This window comes from Felis catus, chromosome B4, assembly GCF_018350175.1.
Source record: "Felis catus isolate Fca126 chromosome B4, F.catus_Fca126_mat1.0, whole genome shotgun sequence".
Taxonomy (NCBI): domain Eukaryota; kingdom Metazoa; phylum Chordata; class Mammalia; order Carnivora; family Felidae; genus Felis; species Felis catus.
The window spans coordinates 121,012,461-121,037,351 of NC_058374.1; the positions used below are offsets into that span (position 1 = coordinate 121,012,461).

Below are 24,891 nucleotides of genomic sequence, written 5' to 3' on the forward strand. Positions count from 1 at the left end.
CAGGTAGATTTGGTAGATGGGCCATAGTTTGTCAACTCCTGCCCTATATGAATGCTCTTAGTTGGATTCTCTATTTTATATGTGGGAACATTTCCTTAGTGACTAAACCTTGAACTTTCACTGAACTTCTCTATGAATGGGGATGATAGGGTTCAAATCTAGACTATTCTTTATCCCCAAGATATACATGAAATGAATATTTTGTTATCCCTATTTTACAGATAGAAAAATGAACAATTTGGGACCCATTTAGTGAATTGTGATATGCTTGACCAAGTACCCAGAGTAAGCCATTACAGTGCACACTGTATCAGAGTGCATAGTTCCTGCCATATTTAGGGCTTTTATCAATAATTTCTGAGATTAGTTTACTCCAGATGAATGTGCATATAGGAAAAGTACATTACAACCACCCTCCCTAATACCTTTTATTTTTTTGCCAGTGTAGGAGAAAACTGAACTCACCCCAGATCAACAGAATCTTCTTCATTATATTATGGATTCATATAGCAAACAGAGGATGCCTCAGGAAATAACAAATAAAATTGTACGTACAAATATCTAAAAATGCATAGGTTGAAAGTTAATATTTTCTATATAAATTATATATGAATTTGTTACTTTGAAATAATTAGAGCTGAGAATTTAAGTTATGCATTTAAACTTTTAGCAGCATTAGACAAAGAACAGACATTTCATATCTATCTTGGTAATAGTAATTGCTTCAAGGAACTGAAAAATATAAGCTTGATCTTAAATTTTATTATCCAAATCTTATTCTTTAGTCTAATGATTTTGTGTTTGATTTATCCTTTTATCTACTTATTAATCATTTGCTTTTCTTCTTAAAATTTAGTTAAAAGAAGAATTCAGTGCAGAAGAAAATTTTCTCATTTTAACTGAAATGGCTACCAGTCATGTACAGATTCTCGTAGAATTCACAAAAAAACTTCCAGGTATTTTTTACATGTATATGCTATACTGTGCAATATTCTTGTGACACTGAGAAAGTCAGGTCTGTTGGTCGTAAAGTAGAAATTGTCTCACATGTGATTTAAATGAATATATCTAACTACTATAGACATGAATGGTTAGAGCCAGATAGGATCTTTCAAATCACTTATAATAATTTTTCCAGATTGATAGACTAAGAAATTGAGACTTTGTGAAGTTGTCATTCATGCATTTATTCATTTAACAAGCACTTGTTGATACGTATTCTATACTAAGTATGTAGCTAGTGTCTTTAAGGGAAGTGATTTAAGAAAGGCTATAATAAAAATATTATATACAATGTGCTGTTTGAACAGAGAGGAAGTTGTTGCTATTTGTACCTGAGAAAGACAGGGAGACCTCAAAGAAAATCATATTTTAATTGGGTCTAAAAGAAAACGGAGTTGTCCTGGTGGTGTGGAATAGAAGGAACCTTCCAAGTCGAGAGATCTACTTGTGAAAATATAATGAGGCATGGACAAAAATAGGATTATTAGAGATGGAAAAATTCAATGTGGCCACAGCATAATGTGGTAGACTCCTTGGTTAGGCATAAGGTTAAGTTGGTGTCAGATAACAAGGGCTTAAGTAAGGAATTTAATTTTCATCCCCTGAATGGTAAAGAGTTTTTGGTGGTTTTTTGTTGTTGTTTATATTGAGAGGGAAGTGATGGGATTTATGCTAATACAGATATGACTTGTTCCGTTTTGTATAAGATGAATTTGAACGAGGAGGGACCAGAGGCAGGAGGATCATTTAGGATGCTACTGCACCAGTCAAGGCAGAAGGCTTGAAATAAAGCAACAGCACTGGGAGATGGAAGAGGAAACAAAATGAAGAGAGATTCAAAAATCAGTAGAGCTTACTGAACAATATATTGTGGGACAAGGGAGAGGAATTTATCTATAGTCATTTGGATGGGGCCAGTACAGAAACTGGAATTCAAGATTCGTATCTCTCAGCTTCCCAATTCCTTTGGCTACATTATCAATGCTATCTCAGCCAATAGATTTAAGTTGTTTCGGTGTTTTAAAAATATATTAGTACAATAGAATTCTATGATCTGGAAGAGTATAATAAGAGTCTCATGCTCTAGCGACTGAGCTAGCCGGGCACTGGAAGAGTATAATAAATACCTTGTATAACAGCACAGCACTGTAATATTAAATTATAGAAGGTAACTTCTGATGTAAGATTTTAATTAGGTTAATTTGTCTTCTTTGGCCAGCATCGTGCTATTATTTTATTAAAGTGTCATGAATAGACATAAGCCTACATAAACTCATAAAATGTGAGGAGGAAGTTCTCATTTTCATTTTAACATTAATATTCTCTCATTTCTTTATTACAATGAAAGAGGAACTTAATTTGTTATATGCTAATTAAGGTGAGGGGAATCTTGATCAAAAACAAGATTATACAAGAGTGAAAGGTGTGGGAGGAGGAATTGGGAAAGGGAGAAATATATTTTTGGTTGTTTGTGAAAAGAGAGGTTTTCAGTTCAAATGGTCTATTGGTCTTGAACCACAAAATAATTGAAGAAAAAAATCTTGTTCATAAAAGGTAGCTTATCTGAAAGCAACAGCAATATCTAACACATCTCTTTATTTCCAGTGCTTAGACTAGTTCCTGAGGGGGAAGAAAGAGTATAATTAATGTGTGTTTAATGAGTCAAGCAGGGGGACCTGGCTGGCTCAGTTGGGAGAACATGTGACTCGATCTTGGGGTTGTGAGTTTCAAGCCCCATGTTGGCTGTAGTGATTACTTAAAAATAAACTTTTAAAAATGAGAAAACAGAAGGAAAAAAAATACAATAGGAAATAAAAGACCAAAACTCCTGAGAAAGAAATTTTAACAGTACTAGTAATATAGTTAAAATTAATATTTTAACAATAATTATGGAAATGACAACATTAATAAAAATAACAGTAATAGTGATATAATACCAATAATGAAATGGTGTGGGTTAAAGAGATGAATCATTTCATTTTGTAGTTCATGGTGCATGACCTGTGCCAGGCACTGTCCAGGGTGCTGGAGACCCTGCAGGAATGGCTTCTGCCTTCAAAGGAGCTGAGATAGTGATTCTTTTTTTTTTTAAGTTGAATTATTTATTTATTTATTTATTTATCTAGTTAGTTAGTTAGTTAGTTAGTTAGTTAGAGGGAGGGAGGGGGAGAATTTCCCAAGCAGGTTGCATGCTGTCAGTAGGGCCTAACAAATGATGCGGGGCTCGATCTCATGAACCCTGAGATAATGACCTGGGCAAAAATCAAGAATGAGATGCCTAAAATGATTGGGCCACCCAGGCACCCCTAAGATAGTGATTCTTAAACCTTAACATTACTCTCTTCTCTAATTCTTCTAATTCTCTAATTCTTCTCCCATTTCTATTTAATACTTTTCTAAGCCATCTGGACCCTGATGGTATTAGTTTATCTTCATAAGTGTGTTATGTGTATGTATACATGTGCATAGGAGCTTATGTTTGTTTCCCATTTATTCAGTTATCCAATTATTCAACAAATAAGTCTTGGATATCAATTATGTGCCAGGTACTGGGGATACAAAAGTGAACAAAACAGGCAAAGTCTCTGCCCTCATGAAGTTTATACTCTATTTGAGGTGGCAAACGATGAACAAATATGCAGATAAATTTATGTCAGGTAGTGGCAAATTCTATGAGTAAAAATAAAGCAACTAGTGGGGTTAATGGGTGGCTCAGTTGGTTAAGTGTCTGACTTCAGCTTGTGTCCATGAGTTCGAACCTTGCGTCAGGCTCTGTACTAACAGTGTGGACTCTGCTTCAGATTCTCTGTCTCCCTCTCTACCCCTCCCCTGATCACACACTTTCTATCAAAAATAAATAAATAAACAGTAAAAAAATAAAGCAGATAGGGGCTAGTGAGTTATGGGGAGTAGTATTATTTTAATAGGGTCACCTTGAATATAGGGTCTCTGCATATAGTGGGGGGAGTAAAGCATTTGGATAGCTGGGGAAGGGCATTTACTCCTGAGGCAAAGCAAACTTGTATGTTCACAGCAGGGCCATGAGTCAGTGTGGCTGGAACACAGGGAGTGAGAGAAAGGAAGAGGAGGAAATGATGTCAGAGAGGCTGCTGGAGACTGTGGCATACAAGCCTGGATAAGGACTTTGGATTTTCCAAGTGGTGTTATATTCCTTCAGGTTGTCAATTCCTTCCCACGGCTGGATACATGTAAAGATTTTTTTCTGGTCTGTGGATGCTTCCATTCTTCAGAGTTGACCCTGTATCACCAGATGTGACTAATATAATGGCTAAAAGAGAATCTGTTTGCTTCTAACTTCTGAGTTACTTTATCTGAATCAGCCTTTACTGCCATTATATGTATTTTTGGGGTGGATAGGACATTCTTTTTTACCCAACTTGTACAACAAATCCTACTCAATAAGATAAAAGTCAGCTTCTATTTGGGACAGAAAAATCAATTTTTAGTGACTCAACCTGACTACCCAATCTTAAAACAATTACAAAATAACTTTATGGAAATGTTTTATCAATGGGGATGATAGTAATGATGAAATATTGTTATATAGCACTCACAGTTCCTTGATACTTGATTTGATTATCATCTTCATCCAGGATTTCAGACTTTGGACCATGAAGATCAAATTGCTTTGCTGAAAGGGTCTGCAGTAGAAGCTATGTTCCTCCGTTCAGCTGAGATTTTCAATAAGAAGCTTCCAGCTGGACATGCTGACCTATTGGAAGAAAGAATTCGGAGGAGTGGTATGTGATTTGGTTAATGGTAAAGAGTTTGCTCCTGCAAGTAAGCATTCCATGAAGGCAGGCTTCTTACCTATCTTATGCAAAGTTACATTCGCATTGTGACTAGTATGGTGAATGACTCTAAAAAGATATGTGTTAAATAGATGAGGCTTTTTGTTTTTAATTTTTTAAATATTTATTTATTTAAAAAATTTTTTTTTTCAACGTTTATTTATTTTTGGGACAGAGAGAGACAGAGCATGAACGGGGGAGGGGTAGAGAGAGAGGGAGACACAGAATCGGAAACAGGCTCCAGGCTCTGAGCCATCAGCCCAGAGACTGACGCGGGGCTCGAACTCCCGGACCGCGAGATCGTGACCTGGCTGAAGTCGGACGCTCAACCGACTGCGCCACCCAGGCGCCCCAAATATTTATTTTTGAGAGAGAGACAAGATAGAGTGTGAGTGGGGCAAGGGTGGAGAGAGAGGGAGTCACAGAATCTGAAGAAAGCTCCAGGCTCTGGGCTGTCAGCACAGAGCCTGATGTGGGGCTCACACTCATGAACAGTGAGATCATGACCTGAGATGAAGTCTGAGCTCAAGTCTTACGCTTAACCGATTGAGCCACTCAGGTACCCTTAGATGAGGCTTTTAGAGGGTTGCTTCACATGTCCTTGTAGTAGCAAAATACTAAAAATACTCTTTGCCCTATACTAAGATTAAGGGCCAAAGGAGGAATTTTTAGAAGTTTGGAAAATTAGATAGAAAAACATAGCCTAAAGGAGTTGGGATTATTCAGTCGAAAAAAAGATTCACTTGTTCAAAATCTTCATGTATGAAAGACTGTGGCTCAAACTATTATCCATCTCTATTCAAAGCAAAATAAAAAGAATTATTAATAGCAACATTTATATATCATTTAATTTATATATCATATATCATTATCATTAGGTTTAGACACTGTTCTAAATAATTTACATACATGATTTCATCAGAATCTTGCAAAGTCTTATGAAATAAGTACCATTATTATTCAAAATTTATTGATAAGGAAACTGACACAGAGAGTGGTTAATAACTTTCCCAGAGACAGACAGGAAGTCTGACTTCAGAAGCTGTGTGTCTAAGCCACTATGCTACATGTCTCTCAAGAGACAAAATGAAATAATAGTATGAGTTGAACTTATTATGGAGGAATACTGCGACAGAAAGGGTTAAGAGACATTGCAATAAATTTCCTGGAATTCTGTGCAGTTTATCTTAGAAGAGTCTTAAAATAGGATAAGTGCTTGTTTTCCTGAGATACTTTCTATATGGGTTGGGAGGGGAGAGATGAATGAGAAGAAATGATGTCTCAAGATCCTTTCTTCCCAAAGTATCCTTCTATGAAAGACTAGAACAAAGTTTAGGTACTTATAAAATCAGTGTTTTAGAACAGAGGTTGGAAGGAAAGTTTTTAGGAAGTTCTGCATTTGTTATATAAGAAAAATAATTGAAAAATTGGAAATTATTTTTTAAAAGCAGCCATCCCATAGTCATTGTGTTTTTTTAAACACTGAAAGTATAATTATCATTATTGATAGATTTAAAGAATATACATTTAAAATATGCATTATTTGTATATATCATTGATTTACTAGTTTAACATGTACTTAAGGGCAAGCAACTATGGAGGCAGTAAAGAGAGGAATCAGATGTGTTCCTTCTCCTATGAAGCTTACAGTCTAGTAGGAAGACATGAACTTTACATAGATAGTTATAACAAAATGTGGAAGAGAACTGAGAGAAAGGTGACTCCTAGTTGGTAGGGCTCTGGAAGATTTCACTGGCAAACTGGGCCTTGTATGATATTAGATGTGGATATTCAGGATAGAGGTACAAGAAAGAAGGACCAACCCAAGCAAAGGATTGAGGCAAGAAAGCCCAGGTTATGCATTCAAAGAAGAATGAATAGTTGAGTTTATTTAGATTAAGGGTTACATTAAAGGGAAATAGAATTCTTAAAAAGAATCAAATGGTTGAGGGCCTTGAATGCTGGGCTAAAGGCTTTATTCTTTATTTTATAAGAAATAGGGGACACTGGGACACCTGGGTGGCTAAGTTAGTTAAGCATCTGACTTTGGCTCTGGTCATGATCTTATGGTTCATGGGTTCGAGCCCCGCATCAGGCTCTGTGCTGACAGCTCAGAGCCTGGAACCTGCTTCGGATTCTGTGTCTCCCTCTTTCTCTGCCCCTCCTCTGCTCACTTTCTCTCTCTCTCTCTCTCTCTCTCTCTCTCTCTCTCTCTCTCTCTCTCTCTCTCAAAAATAAAACACTAAAAAAAAAAAAGAAAGAAACAGGGAGACACTGAAGATTTTTGAGCAGGGGAGGAAAAACATCAACATCATGCTTTACAAATCTTCCAGAGACACCAGTCAGAAGGCAAAGGTTTCACGAATGTGCTGCCGGAAGAAATGGAAAGAAGGGAAAGGATCTGAGAAATAGATTGTTGGAGATTTTCACCTTTTGAAAGACAGTGTATTATAAAGAAATATAGATTCCTGTCCTGGACAGATTTTATTTTACATGTTCTGGAATGTACAGTGTGTGTGTGTGTGTGTGTGTGTGTGTGTGTGTATCCATCCCTCCATCCATCTGTCCAGGATGCTGGGAGTAAGGGAGAAGAGTTGAATCAGGTAACCTCCAAGGCACCATATAGTTGTATAAGTCTTACTGGTTGCCTTCTCTTAACTAATCAATATTTCTTTTTTTTTTTTTTTTAATTTTTTTTTTCAACGTTTATTTATTTTTGGGACAGAGAGAGACAGAGCATGAACGGGGGAGGGGCAGAGAGAGAGGGAGACACAGAATCGGAAACAGGCTCCAGGCTCTGAGCCATCAGCCCAGAGCCCGACGTGGGGCTCGAACTCACGGACCGCGAGATCTTGACCTGGCTGAAGTCGGACGCTTAACCGACTGCGCCACCCAGGCGCCCCCTAATCAATATTTCTGATTGCTGGTTTAGCCAGTCAGGCAGGCAGCTCCTTGAGTATCTTGATTTTTTTTTTTATTGTGGTAAGAACACTTAGCATGAGATCTATCCTCTTAACAAAATTTTAAGTGTACAACACAGAATTGTTGCCTATAGGTACAATGTTGTATAGTAGATCTCTAGAACTTATTTATCTTAACTGAAACTTTATGGCCATTGATTAGGATAGGAAAATAAGTTAGTGATCAATAGGCACATTAAAGGAGATCTTTCCAATCAACAAATATCCATTGAATACTTACTTTGTGCCAAGCACTGTGTGATTATTGAGGGTATGGAGATGAGGAAATGTCTTTGTCCTCAGGGAGCTTACTGACTAGTGGGAAAGAGCTATAAGCAAAGGATTCCAAATCAAGGTGCAGTGTAATAAGGACTATGAGGAATGTATGTTGAAATATGAAATAGAAGCATAAAATTGAAAAATGAAATAGAAGCATAAAGATGTGCTTGCCTTTCTGTGTGAGCTTATTTGGTGAGTCAGAAAAGGCTTGCAAAGTTGACAAGTGAATCATGGTTAGGAACTTGTCAAGCCACAAAAGCCTGAGAATGGCATTCCAAGAGATATACCCATTAAATTATAATAATATAGAAATTGCAAGTGCAAAGATGAGGAGGTATGTGAGATCATCCATGTAGAGGACTCACAAATACCTTGATATTGCTAAAAATAATATTTGTGAAGGTGAAATGTAGTAACTGCTAGATTTTTAAGGATGTTGAACACCACAAAAGTAGTTTAATGTAGTTCTTATATAGTGGGGAGTCTTCTGTAATGTTCGGAGCCTGTGTGACATGACCATACCAGTACTGTAGAAAGATCTTTCGAGCAGTAATATGAAGGAAAGTTTGGAGGGATTGAGATAAGAAGCAGGTCCCTATAAAGAAATCAGTGCAAAAACTAGGTGAGAAATGGTGAGGGTCTTGCAGGTTAAAAAATAGGTAATAAAAAAGAAAAAAACTTGCTTGATTAGCATAGGTTTCAGAACTTGTGATTTTGCAAATTTCAGAAAAGTTCAAGAATGAAGTTTTCCATAAGAAGAACTGTATAAATAAATATGCATGCCTCCAGTTCACAAATAGATTACTTTATCCAAACATCAACCACATATTGTAACAATAAAAACCATTCAAACTTGCATGCTGCTTCATATTTTATTATCTGTAATGATGCTTCCATTTATTAATATTTATGAATTTGCTTCTCCCAGTGGATTTTCAGAACATTGCCTCTTCCACACACCACATAGAACCATGATCTTGCAAGATGACCTTTCAGAATAACTTTTTATTCTTGTGCAAATATAACATATTCTTTCTATTGTACCTTTAATTCTAGAGAAACATAACATCTCAAAGTTGCCCTGTTTATGCCTACAGAAGTCTTTAAAGAATACAATGTGAAATTCTTTTTTTTCTTCATATTCATACTCTTTTGTGTGCTATTATTTTCTCAATTACATACACAAAAATACTGTCTCCTGAGATACATTTAATTAATGAGGGTTACAGTGTTTATATATGTTAATTGAAGCCTCAGAACATTATATCTGACATAACCTGTGGTTGGGTTGTTTCCATATAATTTTAGTGCCTCAATTATATTATTCCTAATGTAGTATTATGCAAACTAGGCTTTAAAGCTAAAATATTTATTAAAAATAGGAATAATCATGTGATAAAATATGACAACACTATAATTGCTAACATTGAATGATTTTCTATTTTAACATTAAGGGAATGAGCAATAACTTTTCACAGACCAATGTAACTTGTTCTATTAACTTCAAATATAAATAACCACTGAAATTTATGGTATATTTTGGTCTTTTTTGATCCCCATAACAGACATAAATGAAATATTCAATTTATTTGTATTTATCAGGATGACAATATCTCTTGTGATTTTTTCAATGCTTTCCTTTTATACACATCATCTTATTATATTCACAGTGGCCCCAGAAGGTGGGTGCTATTGCTTTTATTTTATAGATGAGGAAACAGGCTTAGAGAGGCCGGTTGACCTGCCCAAAGACACACAACTAATCAGCAGATTGCCAAGAGATGAACACAGGTGATTCAACTCAAAGCTCAGTACTCTTTCTATATGTTTCACTCACCATGGCCTAATATTTGCTCTACTATCAGCTAGTAGGGAATACAAAGACCTAGTAAAACACAGATTCCTGCCCTTTGGTTGAGAGAGAAAGTATAAGCAATGAGTAGAAATTTGAAATTGGTTTTAAGTAAATGATAAATAGGATCAAGGAGGTTAGAGAAATGAGACATCTTTATTAGCATGGTAGAGTTGTAACTAGTTTACAGTAGCATAGTAAGGTGTGCTCTATGTAGTATACTGTGCTTATGTCTCTGCTCTTTAAATACACATGATTTCGTTGCTTTAGCTTTGGTAACAAATGAAAACAATTGGAAGAACTAAATTTTCTAAAGAAGAAGATGTAAGCTGATTATCAGTTCAGATACTGACTTTGAAAAAAGGGTTGGAAATGTAAAGAACAAATGGCAGAATATTTGTAAAAAAGGTAAATGTGTAAGTCAAAATTTGGAGTTCTCAACACCTCTCATTTTGTTTTTCACAGTGGTCATGTGGTAGTTGTGGCATGGAAAAATTTGGGATTCAAACTGTAGGAAAAATCTTTTTCAAAATAAGAGAAAGTGTTAAATTGATACAAGAGTCAGCCTTTTCAATGGCTCTCAGCTGTATTCCCTAAGCCTTTTATACTTGTCCAGTATTGGACATTATGTATTTATTTGTGTATCTGCCCCTTCCATTAATCCATTAACTGCTAGAAGATTATTCCCAGTGTTATCATAGTGCATGGCACACATTTGTCATACAAAAATTGGTGAATTTTGTTGAGATGAATCTGGAACTTGACAATCCAGACACTGGCAATTCCTAAGTACCAGTAAGATCTAATTTAGCCAGATAACTTTTAACCACTTGGGCTAATGGAAAGTGTTTATTAAGTATTTCAAATTAAATCTTTTATACTGAAAGTAGTTATTTTTTGAATTGCTAATCTGATGGCAGCTTTTTACTTAAGGCCAACAGTATGGCACAAATGACTCACTAGGTAGAATTTAGCAGTTGAAGTAGAGGTTAGGGTCCAATCTCTTAACACCATGAAAATGTTTCCATTGTCTAATGGCCTCCCTTGCCACCATTACATCTCAGAACTATGTGACCTTCATTGCAAAGAACTAGCAAAACATAATATTGCCCAATTTAACAAACAATTGTTATTCTTAACCATGTCTCCAGTAGGATGATAGTTACTGAGAATACAGAGGTGGATAAGAAACATCTATGGAGCACCATTTAGTGGTCAGGCAGTGTGTCAGGCACTGGGAATACAGCATTAGTTCCTGTTCGCATAAAAATTTTTTATGGCATTTCACACTCTAATGGGAAAGAGATATGAATTCTGATACATGCAATAGAATTGAACCTACATAAGGGAGAAAATAATTATGCTTCCCGGTGACAGGGAAACCTCCACAGAGGAAGCAAAATTTGAATGTTGCCTTGAAAAATGAATGGTGTGTCCTAGCCTCACAGGGATCCTACCTTATACTTCAGACCCAAAAGCATGAAAACATTAAAAATGTATCTTATGTGTTAGAGGAACTATCTGTTAGGATGCTCTTGGCTGACAATCACAGGAAATCCAATTCCATATGGCCTGAAAGAGTAAGGACATTAACTCAAATGAAAAACCCAGAGGAAGGGTGACAGCAAAATTGGTTAATTAAAGGGATCAACACATTATCAGAAACATAGGTCTTTTTTTCATCTTTCTGCTCTGCTATTCTTGGTGTATTGGCTTTACCCTCAGGCTGATTCTCTTCCTGGCCAGAGCATTTTCAGGCATCACATGTGGTGCAACAATGGCCAAAGGAAAAAGAAACTCAATGTAGAAACTTAATGGTCTCTTCCTGAGTGTAGAAATCTTTCTTGAGAGCTCCTGAGTAGACTCCCCTTTGTCTCATTGGTCAGAATTGTACTGTCGCTGACTAACCAACCTCTGACAAGAGAAATGAGACCAACGGGGGCTGGACCTTGGGCTGGAGTTTCAATCTGTCTTTGCCATAGTACATGGCCATAAGGTTAGGGTCAGGGGGAGGTAGATAAGCTGTGTAGACAATGACCTGAATCAGCTTCAGGAACCAAGAGTGGAAGTCATTAGTTCATAGGGAAACTACTGGACGGAGTAGTTAGATGGAGAGAGCTTAGTTTGGAAGGAAAGCAGAAAGCAAACATTGCTTTGTGTGCCATGTCAGAGACTTAACTTCTATGCTATGGGGCGGCGTCATTTCTAGAAAAATGTCAAATTATATGGTTTTGAGCAAATAGTATCATTTTTAATAAGATTCTTGGTCTATCTTGATCAAACCAATTATAATATATCAGATAGAGGTATTTAAAATACCAGGAATTTTATTTTTTTTTAACTTAATAAATATTAAAAAACAGATTTTAGTTTATGAGTTTTCATTCAAATAGATCTTTGACATGACAAATATAATTTTATTGGTATTTAAAGTTAGGTCCAAACTATCAATCTCAGAAATTGTTTGTCAGCACACACTCTTCTCCTCTTCTTTCCCTCAATGAAGGGGTGGGAATTTTCTTACATAATACGTATTCTTGTATCACACATACACACCCCTCTGCTTTATTTTTTTTCCCAGTCAAAACTTGGAAGATAATTAGGAAGTGAAAGACATTTACATTCAAAATAACTGAAAATAGCAGAGTTAATTCTATCAAATAGTTTTTCTCTCAAGGAATATTTCTGATTTTAAAATAATTTATAAATCACATATGTCTTTTTTTTTTTTAAGGCAAAACAAGAAACAGGAGTGCAAACTTTTTTTTTTTTTTTACAACTTTGCACTTTTCCACAGTAGTCTTTGTCCTTAAGTTAGAAAATAGCCCCCCCTTGTGACCAAAAATCAGCTAATTGGGCAAAAGAGCAAAAAACGAAACAAACTTTAAGCAAGTCTCCAGAGAGGAGGAGGCAGGAAATCAAGAAAAGACTGCCCCTTCAGAATGATGTTAGTGTTACATTTCTTAGGTTAGAAATTGCTGGTTCGTAAACACTTAAAATACCCCTTTGTTGATGGTGCTGTGGTTAATTCTGATTATTAACTCTAATTCCAAAAGTAGATTTATATTTGATCTATCCTGTAGGAAATTTATTTTTATAAAATTCTATTTCTTACTTTTATAATGTATATTCACTGTTGGCTTGTAGAACATGTACAAGATGAACAATCATAACCAACATCCTTACTTTTTTTTTTCCTGAAAACTATTAACAATAATGAGGTCGCTAATGAAGGTAGCATTTTTGGTAGGTAAATGGGGATTTAGAAAGACAAAATAGATGGGGCACCTGGGTGGCTCAGTCAGTTAAGCATCCAACTTCAGCTCAGATCATGACCTCACAGTTCGTGGGTTTGAGCCTCGCGTTGAGCTCTGTGCTGACTGCTCAGAGCCTGGAGCCTGCTTCAGATTCTGTGTCTCCCTCTCTCTCTGCCCCTCCCCTGCTTACTCTCTGTCTTTCAAAAATAAATAAACATTTAAAAAAGTTAAAAAAAGAAAGACAAAATAGAAAATTAGGTAGTCAAAGATAATTTCTAAAATTCAAATATTTTCAAATCAGCTGCCTTTAATATTATCCCCATATCCTTGTAAACTATTTTTAAAAATAGCAGAATCATGAATTACTATTTTGGGTAGCCAGATATGATGGGCATAGTCCCTGAATGCTGAAGAAAGCCTAAAGACTGCCATTTTTCTTTTTTAAAGTGAAATAGAACAACCTTGCCAAGAAAATGTAGATGTAGTTAAGCTTTAACACCTAGAAAAATACTGAAGCAAATCTCTGATCGGCCAATTTGGATTCATCTCTAGGAAAGTGCAGAATATAAAAACAAAACAAAAATGTAGCTTTGTAAACACAAAAGTACATGAGCTTAATCTAACTAAAATTAAGATGAACTGAGATTAAAATGAACTACTGAAGTAAAATTAATCCAATTTCCTGAATAACAATAATAGTTATTATTAGTATTTGCTCTAACATTTATTGAGGGTTTATTATTAACCAGGCATTATGCTAAGCACTCCATGCATATTATCTCATACAATATAACAACTTCCTATTGTTATAATTCACATTTCACAAATGAAGAAATTGGGGTTTATGGAGTTTAAGTTCTGTGACTAAGATCAAATCATAGGTCAAATTTCAAACTCAGAGCTGGCTCACTAACTCTTAACCTCTATGTTTGTTGGAAACCAGGACTGGTATTCCCAGGATCACATACTTCACCTTCTACATTTTTAAGTTGTATCTAATTCAGTGATGGGTATTTGGATCAATCTGTAAAAGCTGGAATCTTCCACATGATGTAATACCCAAATTGCTTAACAAAGACACTGTTGTTAAGAGAGCCCACTGGGTAGATTAAAGAATCAAAAGTCAAGGAGGGAGAAAAGTGTGGCATTTTGACTAAAGAGAGGAAGACCAGGGATTCAGTTTGGGAAGACTCTTTAAATTATTCTCAAGGTAAGGATTTAGACTTTCTGATTCTATGAAGCAGAATATTAGATGATAATTATGTTCTTTAGCATCTGGAATCCAAATGTATTCTAGTTTGGTTTTACCAAAGCTGTATGTCTCTAGGTCTGCTTCAGGATGGGATACAGCATTCTATTTTAGTGTGGAACAATTCAGGGAATCTCATCCTCATTTTAATTCATCCATAAGTCGTATCAGTCTCCCCCACCCCCTGCCCACCCATGGTCTTTTTTATTTTTCCTCTTCCTCCTCCTTTTCCTCTTCCTCCTCCTTTTCCTCTTCTTCCTCTTCCTTCTCCTTCTTCTCCTCTTCCCCCAATCCTTCCCTCCTTCTCCTCCTTCCCCTTCTTCCCTTCCCTTTCTCTTCTTCCTCCTTTTCCTCCTCCCACCCTCCTCTTCTTTTCTCCTTCTTTTTTTCTGTCTCTGTAATTCCCCTGTCAAAACTTTTCTGGAATGGAGCCATGCACAGGAACAGGCACCTAGTTAATACTTGTTGAATGAGTGGAGGAAGTGACACAAAAGAGCCTTCAATTATGAAGAGTTACATCTAGATAAAGGAGACGGGGGATATTCCAGGTAGAATATCTTGAGCAGTGTGGGGGTGCCTAGGGGGCTCAGTCAGTTAAGCAACTGGCTCTCAATCTTGGCTCAAGTCAAGGTCTTACAGTTTGTGAGCCCTGCGTTGGACTATCAGTGCAGAATCTGCTTGGGATTCTCTCATTCCCTCTCTCTTTGCCCTTCCCCTTCATGTGTGCTCTCTTTCTTCCTCTCAAAATAGATGAACTAAAAAAATTTAAAAACAAAACTGAGCAGTATGAATTATTTAGGGAGATCCAAGTGGCTAAATATGGCTGGAGTAAAGGCTGTGTGATAGAAAGATTGTACAGCTTAGTGACAGCTAAAAGCCAGGACTCTGGAGCCTGCTAGCTATCCATGGTTTGAATATTATTTCCACCAATCATGAGCTGTGGTTCTCTGGGCAAATGAGATAACCTCACAGCACCTACCTCATGAGGTATTAGGAAGATTAAATGAATTATAGCATAAGAAGTGCTTGGAACAGTGTATAATACATAATGAGTACTCAATAAATATGGATCCTACTATTACTACTATTATCAGGTAGGTGAGTAGTGGGTGGGTACAGGTCTTGGAGCTTCCTATGTAAAAAAGAAGAACATTTATGCCAAAAGCCACTGAGAGTTTTTGAAGATTTGTAAAAATTGAGGAGACAGGGTATGATTTGAATTTTGTGATTCTGGGACCAAACTGAAGACTGAGGAGGCAGTCCAGATGAAAAGAAATAAGGACTGAAACTAAGTCAATTCTAGGAGTTGTGGAGAGGAGAAAGAACACCTAGGGAGAGTTATCATGCTGAATCATAGGACTTGGCATCTAACTGGGTTAGAGAGAGGGCCAAATCTCAGTTGTCAGGCAGGGGAAAGTGTATGGGTAAAGATATGTCACTGAGAATGGGAATATCAGGAAAGAGGTGGATTTGGAGGAAGATGAGGAGTTTAGTTCTGTACATGGTATCTTTGGTTTTAGACATGTAAGTTTGAAGAGAACAGCCAAGTACCAATGCCCTAGTAAGCACTGGAACTGAGAAGAATCCTAGCCAATGTATTAAGTCAAGATGTTTATACATCTGGGCTTAAGAACAGTAAATTTTTTTTTGTTGATTATTTAAGATGCTACCTATACCTTAATTACAGATTGTCACAGACTTTGACTCTGGAGTTCTCTCTTGTCCAGCAAGACAGCAGACACAGAATTGAATACAAGAGAGGCTAATGTTCGGGAGGAGACAAGAGCCCCGAGTAAGGGTCCTTGCTCCATATTTATTAGGATCAGAAGGCTTACAAACGTGATGGATGTGCAAAAAGAGATAATAAAACAGTGATCATTAACTCAAGTGTGTGAGAGAAAGGGGTTTTCAAAGATATGTGGTATTATGGATTTCAGTCAATACAAAACAAAATTGCAGCACCGAGCAGATGGCTGTTTACTGCAGGTGCCAGATGCCATGTCTGTTTACCTTAACTTGTCTAGGGGATAAGACAGATGGAGGACGCTATCTCAGGGTTAACAAGGCATTTATGTATGTGTGTGTGTGTGTGTGTGTATGTATGTATATATGTATATATGTATGTATGTATGTATGTATGTATGTATGTATTTTTGTTTTTACTGATTAGCTCCAGGTAATTTTGCCTTGCTGTGGAGGTCTTTTTGTTTTATTATTAAATATAATTTATTGTCAAATTGGTTTCCACACAACACCCAGTGCTCATCCCTACAGGTGCCCTCCTAAATGCCCATAATCCACTTTCCTTCTCCCCCACCCCCCCCATCAACCCTCAGTTTGGTCTCAGTATTTAAGAGTCTCTTATGGTTTGCCTCCCTCCCTCTCTGTAACTTTTTTTCCCCTTCCCCTCCCCCATGGTCTTCTGTTAAGTTTCTCAGGATCCACGTAAGAGTGAAAACATATGGTATCTGTCTTTCTCTGTATGACTTATTTCACTTAGCCTAATACCCTCCAGTTCCATCCAGGTTGCTACAAATGGCCAGATTTCATTCTTTCTCATTGCCAAGTAGTATTCCATTGTATATATAAACCACAACTTCTTTATCCATTCATCAGTTGATGGACATTTAGGCTCCTTCCATAATTTGGCTATTGTTGAAAGTGCTGCTATAGACATTGGGGGTACAAGTGCCCCTATGCATCAGTACTCCTGTATCCCTTGGGTAAATTCCTAGCAGTGCTATTGCTGGGTCATAGGGTAGATCTATTTTTAATTTTTTGAGGAACCTCCACCCTATTTTCCAGAGTGGCTGCAACAGTTTGCATTCCCACCAACAGTGCAAGAGGGTTCCCATTTCTCCACATCCTCTCCAGCATCTATAGTCTCCTGATTTGTTCATTTTAGCCACTCTGACTGGCATGAGGTGGTGTCTCAGTGTGGTTTTGATTTGTATTTCCCTGATGATGAGTGACGTTGAGCATCTTTTCATGTGTCTGTTGGCCATCTGGATGTCTCCTTTAGAAAAGTGTCTATTCATGTCTTCTGCCCATTTCTTCACTGGATTATTTGTTTTTCGGGTGTAGAGTTTGGTGAGTTCTTTATAGATTTTGGATACTAGCCCTTTATCTGATGTGCCATTTGCAAATATCTTTTCCCATTCTGTCAGTTGCCTTTTAGTTTTGTTGATTGTTTCCTCTGCAGTGCAGAGCTTTTTATCTTCATGAGGTCCCAATAGTTCATTTTTGCTTTTAATTCCCTTGCCTTTGGAGATGTGTCGAGTAAGAAATTGCTGCGACTGAGGTCAAAGAGGTTTTTTCCTGCTTTTTCCTCTAGGGTTTTGATGGTTTCCTGTTCCACACTCAGGTCCTTCATCCATTTTGAGTTTATTTTTGTGAATGGCGTAAGAAAGTGGTCTAGTTTCATTCTTCTGCATGTTGCTGTCCAGTTCTCCCAGCACCATTTATTAAAGAGACTGTCTTTTTTCCATTGGATATTCTTTCCTGCTTTGTCAAAGATTAGTTGACCATACATTTGTGAGTCCAATTCTGGGGTCTCTATTCTATTCCATTGGTCTATGTGTCTGTTTTTGTGCCAATACCATGCTCTCTTGATGATTACAGCTTTTGTAGTAGAGGCTAAAGTCTGGGATTGTGATGCCTCCCATTTTGGTTTTGTTCTTCAAGATTACTTTGGCTATTTGGAGGTCTTTTGTGGTTCCATATAAATTTTAGGATTGCTTGTTCTAGCCTCGAGAAGAATGCTGGTGCAATTTTGATTGGGATTGCATTGAATGTGTAGATTGCTTTGGGTAGTATTGACATTTTAACAATATTTATTCTTCCAATCCATGAGCATGGAATGTTTTTCCATTTCTTTGTATCTTCTTCAATTTCCTTCATAAGCTTTCTATAGTTTTCAGCATACAGATCTTTTACATGTTTGGTTAGGTTTTATTCCTAGGTATTTTATGCTTCTTGGTGCAATTGTGAATGGGATCAGTTTCTTTATTTCTCTTTCTGTTGCTTCATTATTGGTGTATAAAAATGCAACCGATTTCTATACATTAATTTTGTACCCTGCTACTTTGCTGAATTCATGTATCAGTTCTAGCAGACTTTTGGTGGAGTCTGTCAGGTTTTCCATGTAGAGTATCATGTTGTCTGTGAAAAGTGAAAGTTTGACTTCATCTTTGCCAATTTTGATGCCTTTGATTTCATTTGTCTGTTTAGACAAACCAATAACCAGGGTAACCAGCCTAGAGGAGGGAAGAGATAAGGAGGAAAAATGGTGGGGAGAATATATCTGTATATCCAGAATTGACCTGGAATTAATCCAGGCAATGCTGCAGCACTGGTCTAGAGGAGCTGTCCATCTGGTTAAACAGGGTCTGTCTTGCTCCAGTAGATACACAGTTACCCAGTGTGGAGGGGCATGGTTTGGTGTAGGCTGGTCCTGCCTTCACTGTGGGACCCTCGGATGATCCATGAAGCCCTGCCTTGGTGGTGGTGGAGGGAGGGGGGATGGCGATCCCCCAGTCTCTTCTCCGTGGACCTGGTGGACTCCGTTTGAGTCATCCTCATTGTGCCGTGGGCCCAGACGGGGCTGTCCTTCTCGCTCCACCAACTCCCCTGACCCTGGACTTGGCTGGGAATCAAAGACCCGCTCCATGCGCTCTGACACTGGGGAAGCGCCTCTCTGTGTGGCACAATATGTGGTCTCAGTTGGCTTTGTCTGTGCCGCAGCACTTCAGGGAGGGTTGCCTTCTCCTACTGCCGACTGCCCCGCCAACCTCGCTGGGCCCTGGGGGTGGTGGGTGCAGGCAGGTTTTGTCTTTTCCCACAGTGCTCCTGAGAGGGGGCCACTTTCTCCTAGTGCAGACTGCTCCCCTGATCTACCCCCAAACCCAGGGCTGGCTCCCCTCTTCCCCAGGTGCACAAACAGGGACCCGGCCGCAGTCTGAAGAAAACCCTGCAGTTAGAGATAGGATCCCTCTCAGTCCCAGTCGGAGGTTTTTCTCTTGTCCACATACAGTCCTACACTTCCCCAGCCGCTCCTTCTCTGCCTTTTGTCTCTCCGCAGAAGGGGATCCCTCCCCTCCATGTCTACGAAGCCTGTTTTATCTTCCCCAATTCACAATCACCCACCTATCGTCTCAAGTTGTCCCATTTTCTTCCTGGTAGATTCAGTATCTTTTCCTCCCAGACTGTTGGGGTTCAAAGTCCTTTGGCTTCAGAAATTCTTTGTTTGAGAGATGCGGGAGGTATGGATCCCCCTACTTCTCCGCCATGTTGGGTGGGTGTGGCGGAGGTCTTTTTTGCCCTCTTTTCCTGTTTACCTATTCTAGGAAGCTTTAGTCCTGTGGAAGCAGATTTCTGCTCTGCTCTTTGTTCTACACTGGGCCGCTTTTGCCCTGTGGCCACTTTCTGCTCTAAGCCTTGTTAACCCATTGGTGCAAGCTCAGGGAATTCTTAAGCTTATTCCCCACAATAGATATTAATATTAAAAAGATTAACCAAACCCCATCCAGAAAATGGTGAAGTTGGGAGATTCTTTGGGCAATTCAAGAACATTATGATTTATTGTTGGACAGGAGTGACTAAAATAAAGGCATTGCTGATTAAGTTATATATTGAGGATTTTGTTAAATGACCTTCTTTGCAGTGAACTGCCTTTGATTGGACAAATAAAATATAGACATTATTTGTGCATAAATATTAACATGTGCATGTATATATGTCTGTAGTTTCTCACTTTTTAGTCATTCAAAAATTTAACTATGCCTCTGTAATTTTTCATCTTTCCCCCATAGGTATCTCTGATGAGTATATAACACCTATGTTTAGTTTTTATAAAAGTGTTGCAGAATTGAAAATGACTCAAGAAGAGTATGCTCTGCTTACAGCAATTGTTATCCTCTCTCCAGGTAATTTTATTGTTATGTTTTTATCTTTATGCCATTTGTTTATTCTCCTCCCTCTCCAGTATAATAGCAATAAAGTTTCTTAAAGAAAAGTGTAGAAGACACAGAAGCATAAAGAAAAAATAAAATGGCCTGTAATTCCACTACTCAAATGGAATCATTGTTAATATTTTAGTGTAGTTCTTCCCAGCCTTTCCTGTAAACATTAAAGTCTTTCATTGAATAATTGAGTTTGGAACACCTACTATGTACTAAACATGGTTCCAGACAATGGAGGATACAGCAGTAAAGAAACAGGCCAAATATAGCTACATAGAGCTTGCATCCTAGTAGGATGAGAAAGACAATAAATGAAGAAACAAAAATAACTTTCAGGAGGTGGTAATGGTAAAACAACTATAAAGATGAGGCTATAAGGAAGGAAAGTGGCAGCAGAATGTTATAATTGGTGGGCAGGAAAGGCTTTTCTAAGGGATTGAAATTTGAACAGGGAAGTAAAGGAAATTACATCCTTTTTAAACTTACTTTTTTTTAAGTTTATGTATGTATGTAGGTATGTATGTATGTATTTATTGAGAGAAAGAGAGAGAGAGTACAAGGAGGGGAGCGATGGAGAGAGAAAAATCCCAAGCAGGCTCTGCACTATCAGAGTGGAGATGGAATGACATGGGGCTCAATCTCATGAACTGTGGGATCATGACCTGAGCCAAGATCAAGAGTTGGACGCTTAGCTGACTGAGCCACTCAGGTGCCCCTACATCTTTTTTAACATAATATAGAGCATACTATCTTTTCTTTAAAGTTTTGTTTCCCATGTCATTAAAAAATTATATTTGCAGTATATTTCAAACTTTGTTGAAATATATGTATCCCTCGTATTTATCATATTAATGTACAATCACTTGCTTAATTGTTACCATGTTTGGATATTCAGGATGTTTCCAATATTTCAATATTAGCCTTAAACCATTTTTATATATAATATTGAGGCAGAAACTAGTTGTTACTTAATTTTTTTACCATAAAACTTATAATTAAAAAAACTTCTTGACCATATATCCTAAAGCTACACACACACACACACACACACACACACACACACACGCACCCTATGACCTAGCAATTCTGCTACTTAGAATACACCCACTAGAAATGATGCTTATGTCTACCATATGGGTTACCTTTGGGGGCATGGATTAAAAGGAGAATTTAGAGAGGCTTCTGTGGTGGGCCAGTAGATGTTCTATATCTTGATCTAGTTGTGATTACATGAATATATATGTGTGTGTGTGAAAATTCATCAAGTTGAACACGTTATTTGTACATTTAGAAGTGCACATTTGTAAGTTACGTTGCAAGAAAGTTACCATTGCTATTATTATGCCAAATGAATACTTTTCTACTTTTTTATTTTGTCATCTTATTTTAAACTTCAAAACAGACAGACAATACATAAAGGACAGAGAGGCAGTAGAGAAGCTTCAGGAACCACTGCTTGATGTGCTACAAAAGCTGTGCAAGATTTATCAGCCTGAAAATCCTCAACACTTTGCCTGTCTCCTGGGTCGACTGACTGAGTTGCGGACATTCAATCATCACCATGCCGAGATGCTGATGTCTTGGAGAGTAAATGACCACAAATTTACCCCACTTCTCTGTGAAATCTGGGATGTGCAGTGATGAGCATTGCAGGAGCAACAGCATCTAGTGATTTATTTTCCTTATAATATAAATCTGATGTATAACTTTCTTTTATTTCATTTGTACCTGGTTTCACACAAGAATTTTGATGAATATTTATGCAGTAATTATGTAACTTCTACCATTGTAAATATGAAGCTAGATAGGATTACTTTCTTTACATTGTATTTTACATGGCTTCAGGGATTCTTTCACTCTAAGTGGCATGCCCTGTTTGCCTAATCAAACTGATCATTCTTCACTTCTATCTTTTGAAATAGGGAAAATTTCATTTTGCTCTTTATCTTACCTTGTTGCATATATTTTATAAAAGAGTTGTGTTCAATTTTGGCAATAAACTCAGCATAATGGCAACAGGCTTTTCTTCCAGAACAAAATTTGAAAAATATACAAACTCATTTCTTTAAATGGTCAATGACATCATATTGGGCCCGGGGGTGGGGTGATGGATAAACTCTCACAGCACAAATGGTGTTCTTCTAATCCCTGAAGAAGCTCTGGTGAATATTCATTTATTTGTAATAGCCCTCAGATTATTTCATTTGAAGTTCAAAGAGATAGCACACAGAAAAGTTAATGATTCTCCTGTGAAGTATTCCCTCAAGCAAACCCTTTCCACAATTAGGGTCTTGAAGCAGTATTTACAAATCCAGAGTATGTAGATAACTCCAGTGTTGGAATATTCCCTTTTCTCTCTTAAAAGTACTCACTATTGGCTTCAGTGCATATAATCAATCTTTTTTTTTTTTTTTTTTTTTTTGGTTTGTTTTGTTTTGCTTTTGGAAAACACTCCTACAGCTGGGTGCACAGCTGTTGTATGCTTCCCCCAAAGCAGGAATTCCTTCATTTCCTTCATTCATTGTTATACTGTTGCATTCTTCTCCCCATTATCCTTTGGTGAACACAATAAAACACCTTCTGTAAATAATGGGTTTATATCTCCCTTTCTCCTGAAGTCAGTCAAAATGAAGCTTTGCTTAGCATGCGACAGGTTTTTTGTGTTCAAATATTAGAGCAACCCTGAAGTCCTAAGCATAGTGGAAAGAGGAATGAGTTGGGGCTAGTACTAATTGGATTCCACTTGCTGCAACAAGACTTGAATCCCCATTAAGTAAAGATCCCTACAGGGACAAAGTAACTTCCAGGAGGGGTTTATAAAGAAGTGCAGAGGCAAGTTTTATGGGCTCACTGGGCAAGTCTTATGGAGGTGGGATTTCCCTTGGGCTTGGAAAGATAGCCAGGACTTCCATGGATCAGGGTGAGAGGGAGGAGGATTAAGAGTGGAAGGGGTGGCAGGAACAAAAGCAAAGGGTGGGGAGTTGTGCAGATGTTAAAAAGCACAAGTAATCTGGGGAGAGATCTAGAGTGCACAACCCTTCTTGAGCCTCGGTTTCCCCATTGTTAAATGAAGATACCAGCCCCTACCATCTCAAGGGATTTAGTTCCTGAATGAAAAGCAAGTGGGAAGTTGCAGGCTCACCAAGGAAGAGGGCTGGTAAAGAAAGGACACTTAAGATAGAGAAGTAAATTTCTGAATGCGTGAAAGATGAGATCCAGTTTAGGAAAGGAGTATGGTTTGGTGTTTCTAGATCACAAGGCATCTGTACAGAAGGTGGTGAGAAATGAGCTGGAAGGGAGAGAGGTAGGAGTTTCGCCTGTAAGTGTGGATTTATTCATGTAGTTAAGACCTTGTAATGGCAAATAATAATGCTTGTCATGTAGAAAACTGTGATACAATAAGAAATACATATTGGTGCTTTGTCCCTGGTTCCTGACACAGAGCTTCTAACACCATTGAAATTTCCTAATAGGGGTGAAAGGAGCATCTTTTGTTATTCATAACAAGCCCCTTTCAACCACACCTGAGTTTATGCTAATAAGGTGATGGGGGGGGGGGGCAGAATCTAGATGCTTCAGAATGGGAGATGTTTGCTAGAGGAACCAACCTTGTGATTAGAGAGCTGGATCTTTCCACCCCATCCCCAGACTCTGAAGTGGGGAGAAGTCAATTACCAGTGGCCAGGGATTTAATCAGTCATGCCTGTGTAATGGATGTTCCATAAATATCCCTAAATGATGGGTTTGGAGAGTTTTTTGGGTTGGTGCACACATCAAGGTGCTGGGGTACAGGGTGCTGGAGAGAGCATGGAAACACCATGTTCTCTCCCCCACCCCCATACCCAACCCTGTGCCTCTTCCATTTGGCTATTATTGAGTTGTACCCTTTATAAGAAACCAGTAATAGTAAATAAACTGTTTCCAGAGTTCTGTGAGCCATACTAGCAAATTCTCAAAATTGAAGAGGGAGTTCACCAGTAAAGATCTTATTTACAAATAAGTTCACATTCTGAGGTTCCAGATGGACATGAATTTGGGCATGGGGGCACACTATTCCACCCACTACATAGATAGAACATTTTAGTATTAATCACAACTGTTGTTATTGTAACATTTTATATCATTGAATTACTTATATATATTTATTATACATTTCTTTAAGATAAGCTAAATGTTGTTTTTAATGTAGTTGGTTCTCAATAGACTATCTGCTGAATGAGTAGTTTAATTGATTGTGAATAAATCAAGACTTCCATTGCCCCCAAATATTATCCAGTACTTCACATGAGACAAAATCCATAGATTGACACCCAAAAATATCAAGACATTAAATGCAACAGCAGCTGCCACAAAATGCAGAACAAAACAACTAATCAATCAAAACAAAACAAAACAGGGGCGCCTGGGTGGCACAGTCGGTTAAGCGTCCGACTTCAGCCAGGTCACAATCTCGCGGTCCGTGAGTTCGAGCCCCGCGTCAGGTTCTGGGCTGATGGCTCAGAGCCTAGAGCCTGTTTCCG

The 24,891-nt window shown here is 37.8% G+C and overlaps 1 protein-coding gene across 5 annotated transcripts in view; it reads left to right on the forward strand.

Annotated features, from left to right (window-relative positions):
- The window catches only part of NR1H4 (nuclear receptor subfamily 1 group H member 4), a 73,482-nt gene extending 51,095 nt beyond the window's left edge, over positions 1-22,387 (forward strand). For all 5 annotated transcript variants that reach the window (XM_011284174.4, XM_019835387.3, XM_019835388.3 and 2 more), the window contains 5 exons: positions 449-547; positions 857-956; positions 4,617-4,763; positions 20,222-20,335; positions 21,774-22,387. In XM_011284174.4, the coding sequence (XP_011282476.1) occupies positions 449-547; positions 857-956; positions 4,617-4,763; positions 20,222-20,335; positions 21,774-22,012 (699 nt within the window). In that variant the 3' untranslated portion in view covers positions 22,013-22,387. The remainder of the gene's footprint in view (positions 1-448; positions 548-856; positions 957-4,616; positions 4,764-20,221; positions 20,336-21,773) is intronic.
- The last annotated feature ends 2,504 nt before the right edge of the window (positions 22,388-24,891 follow it).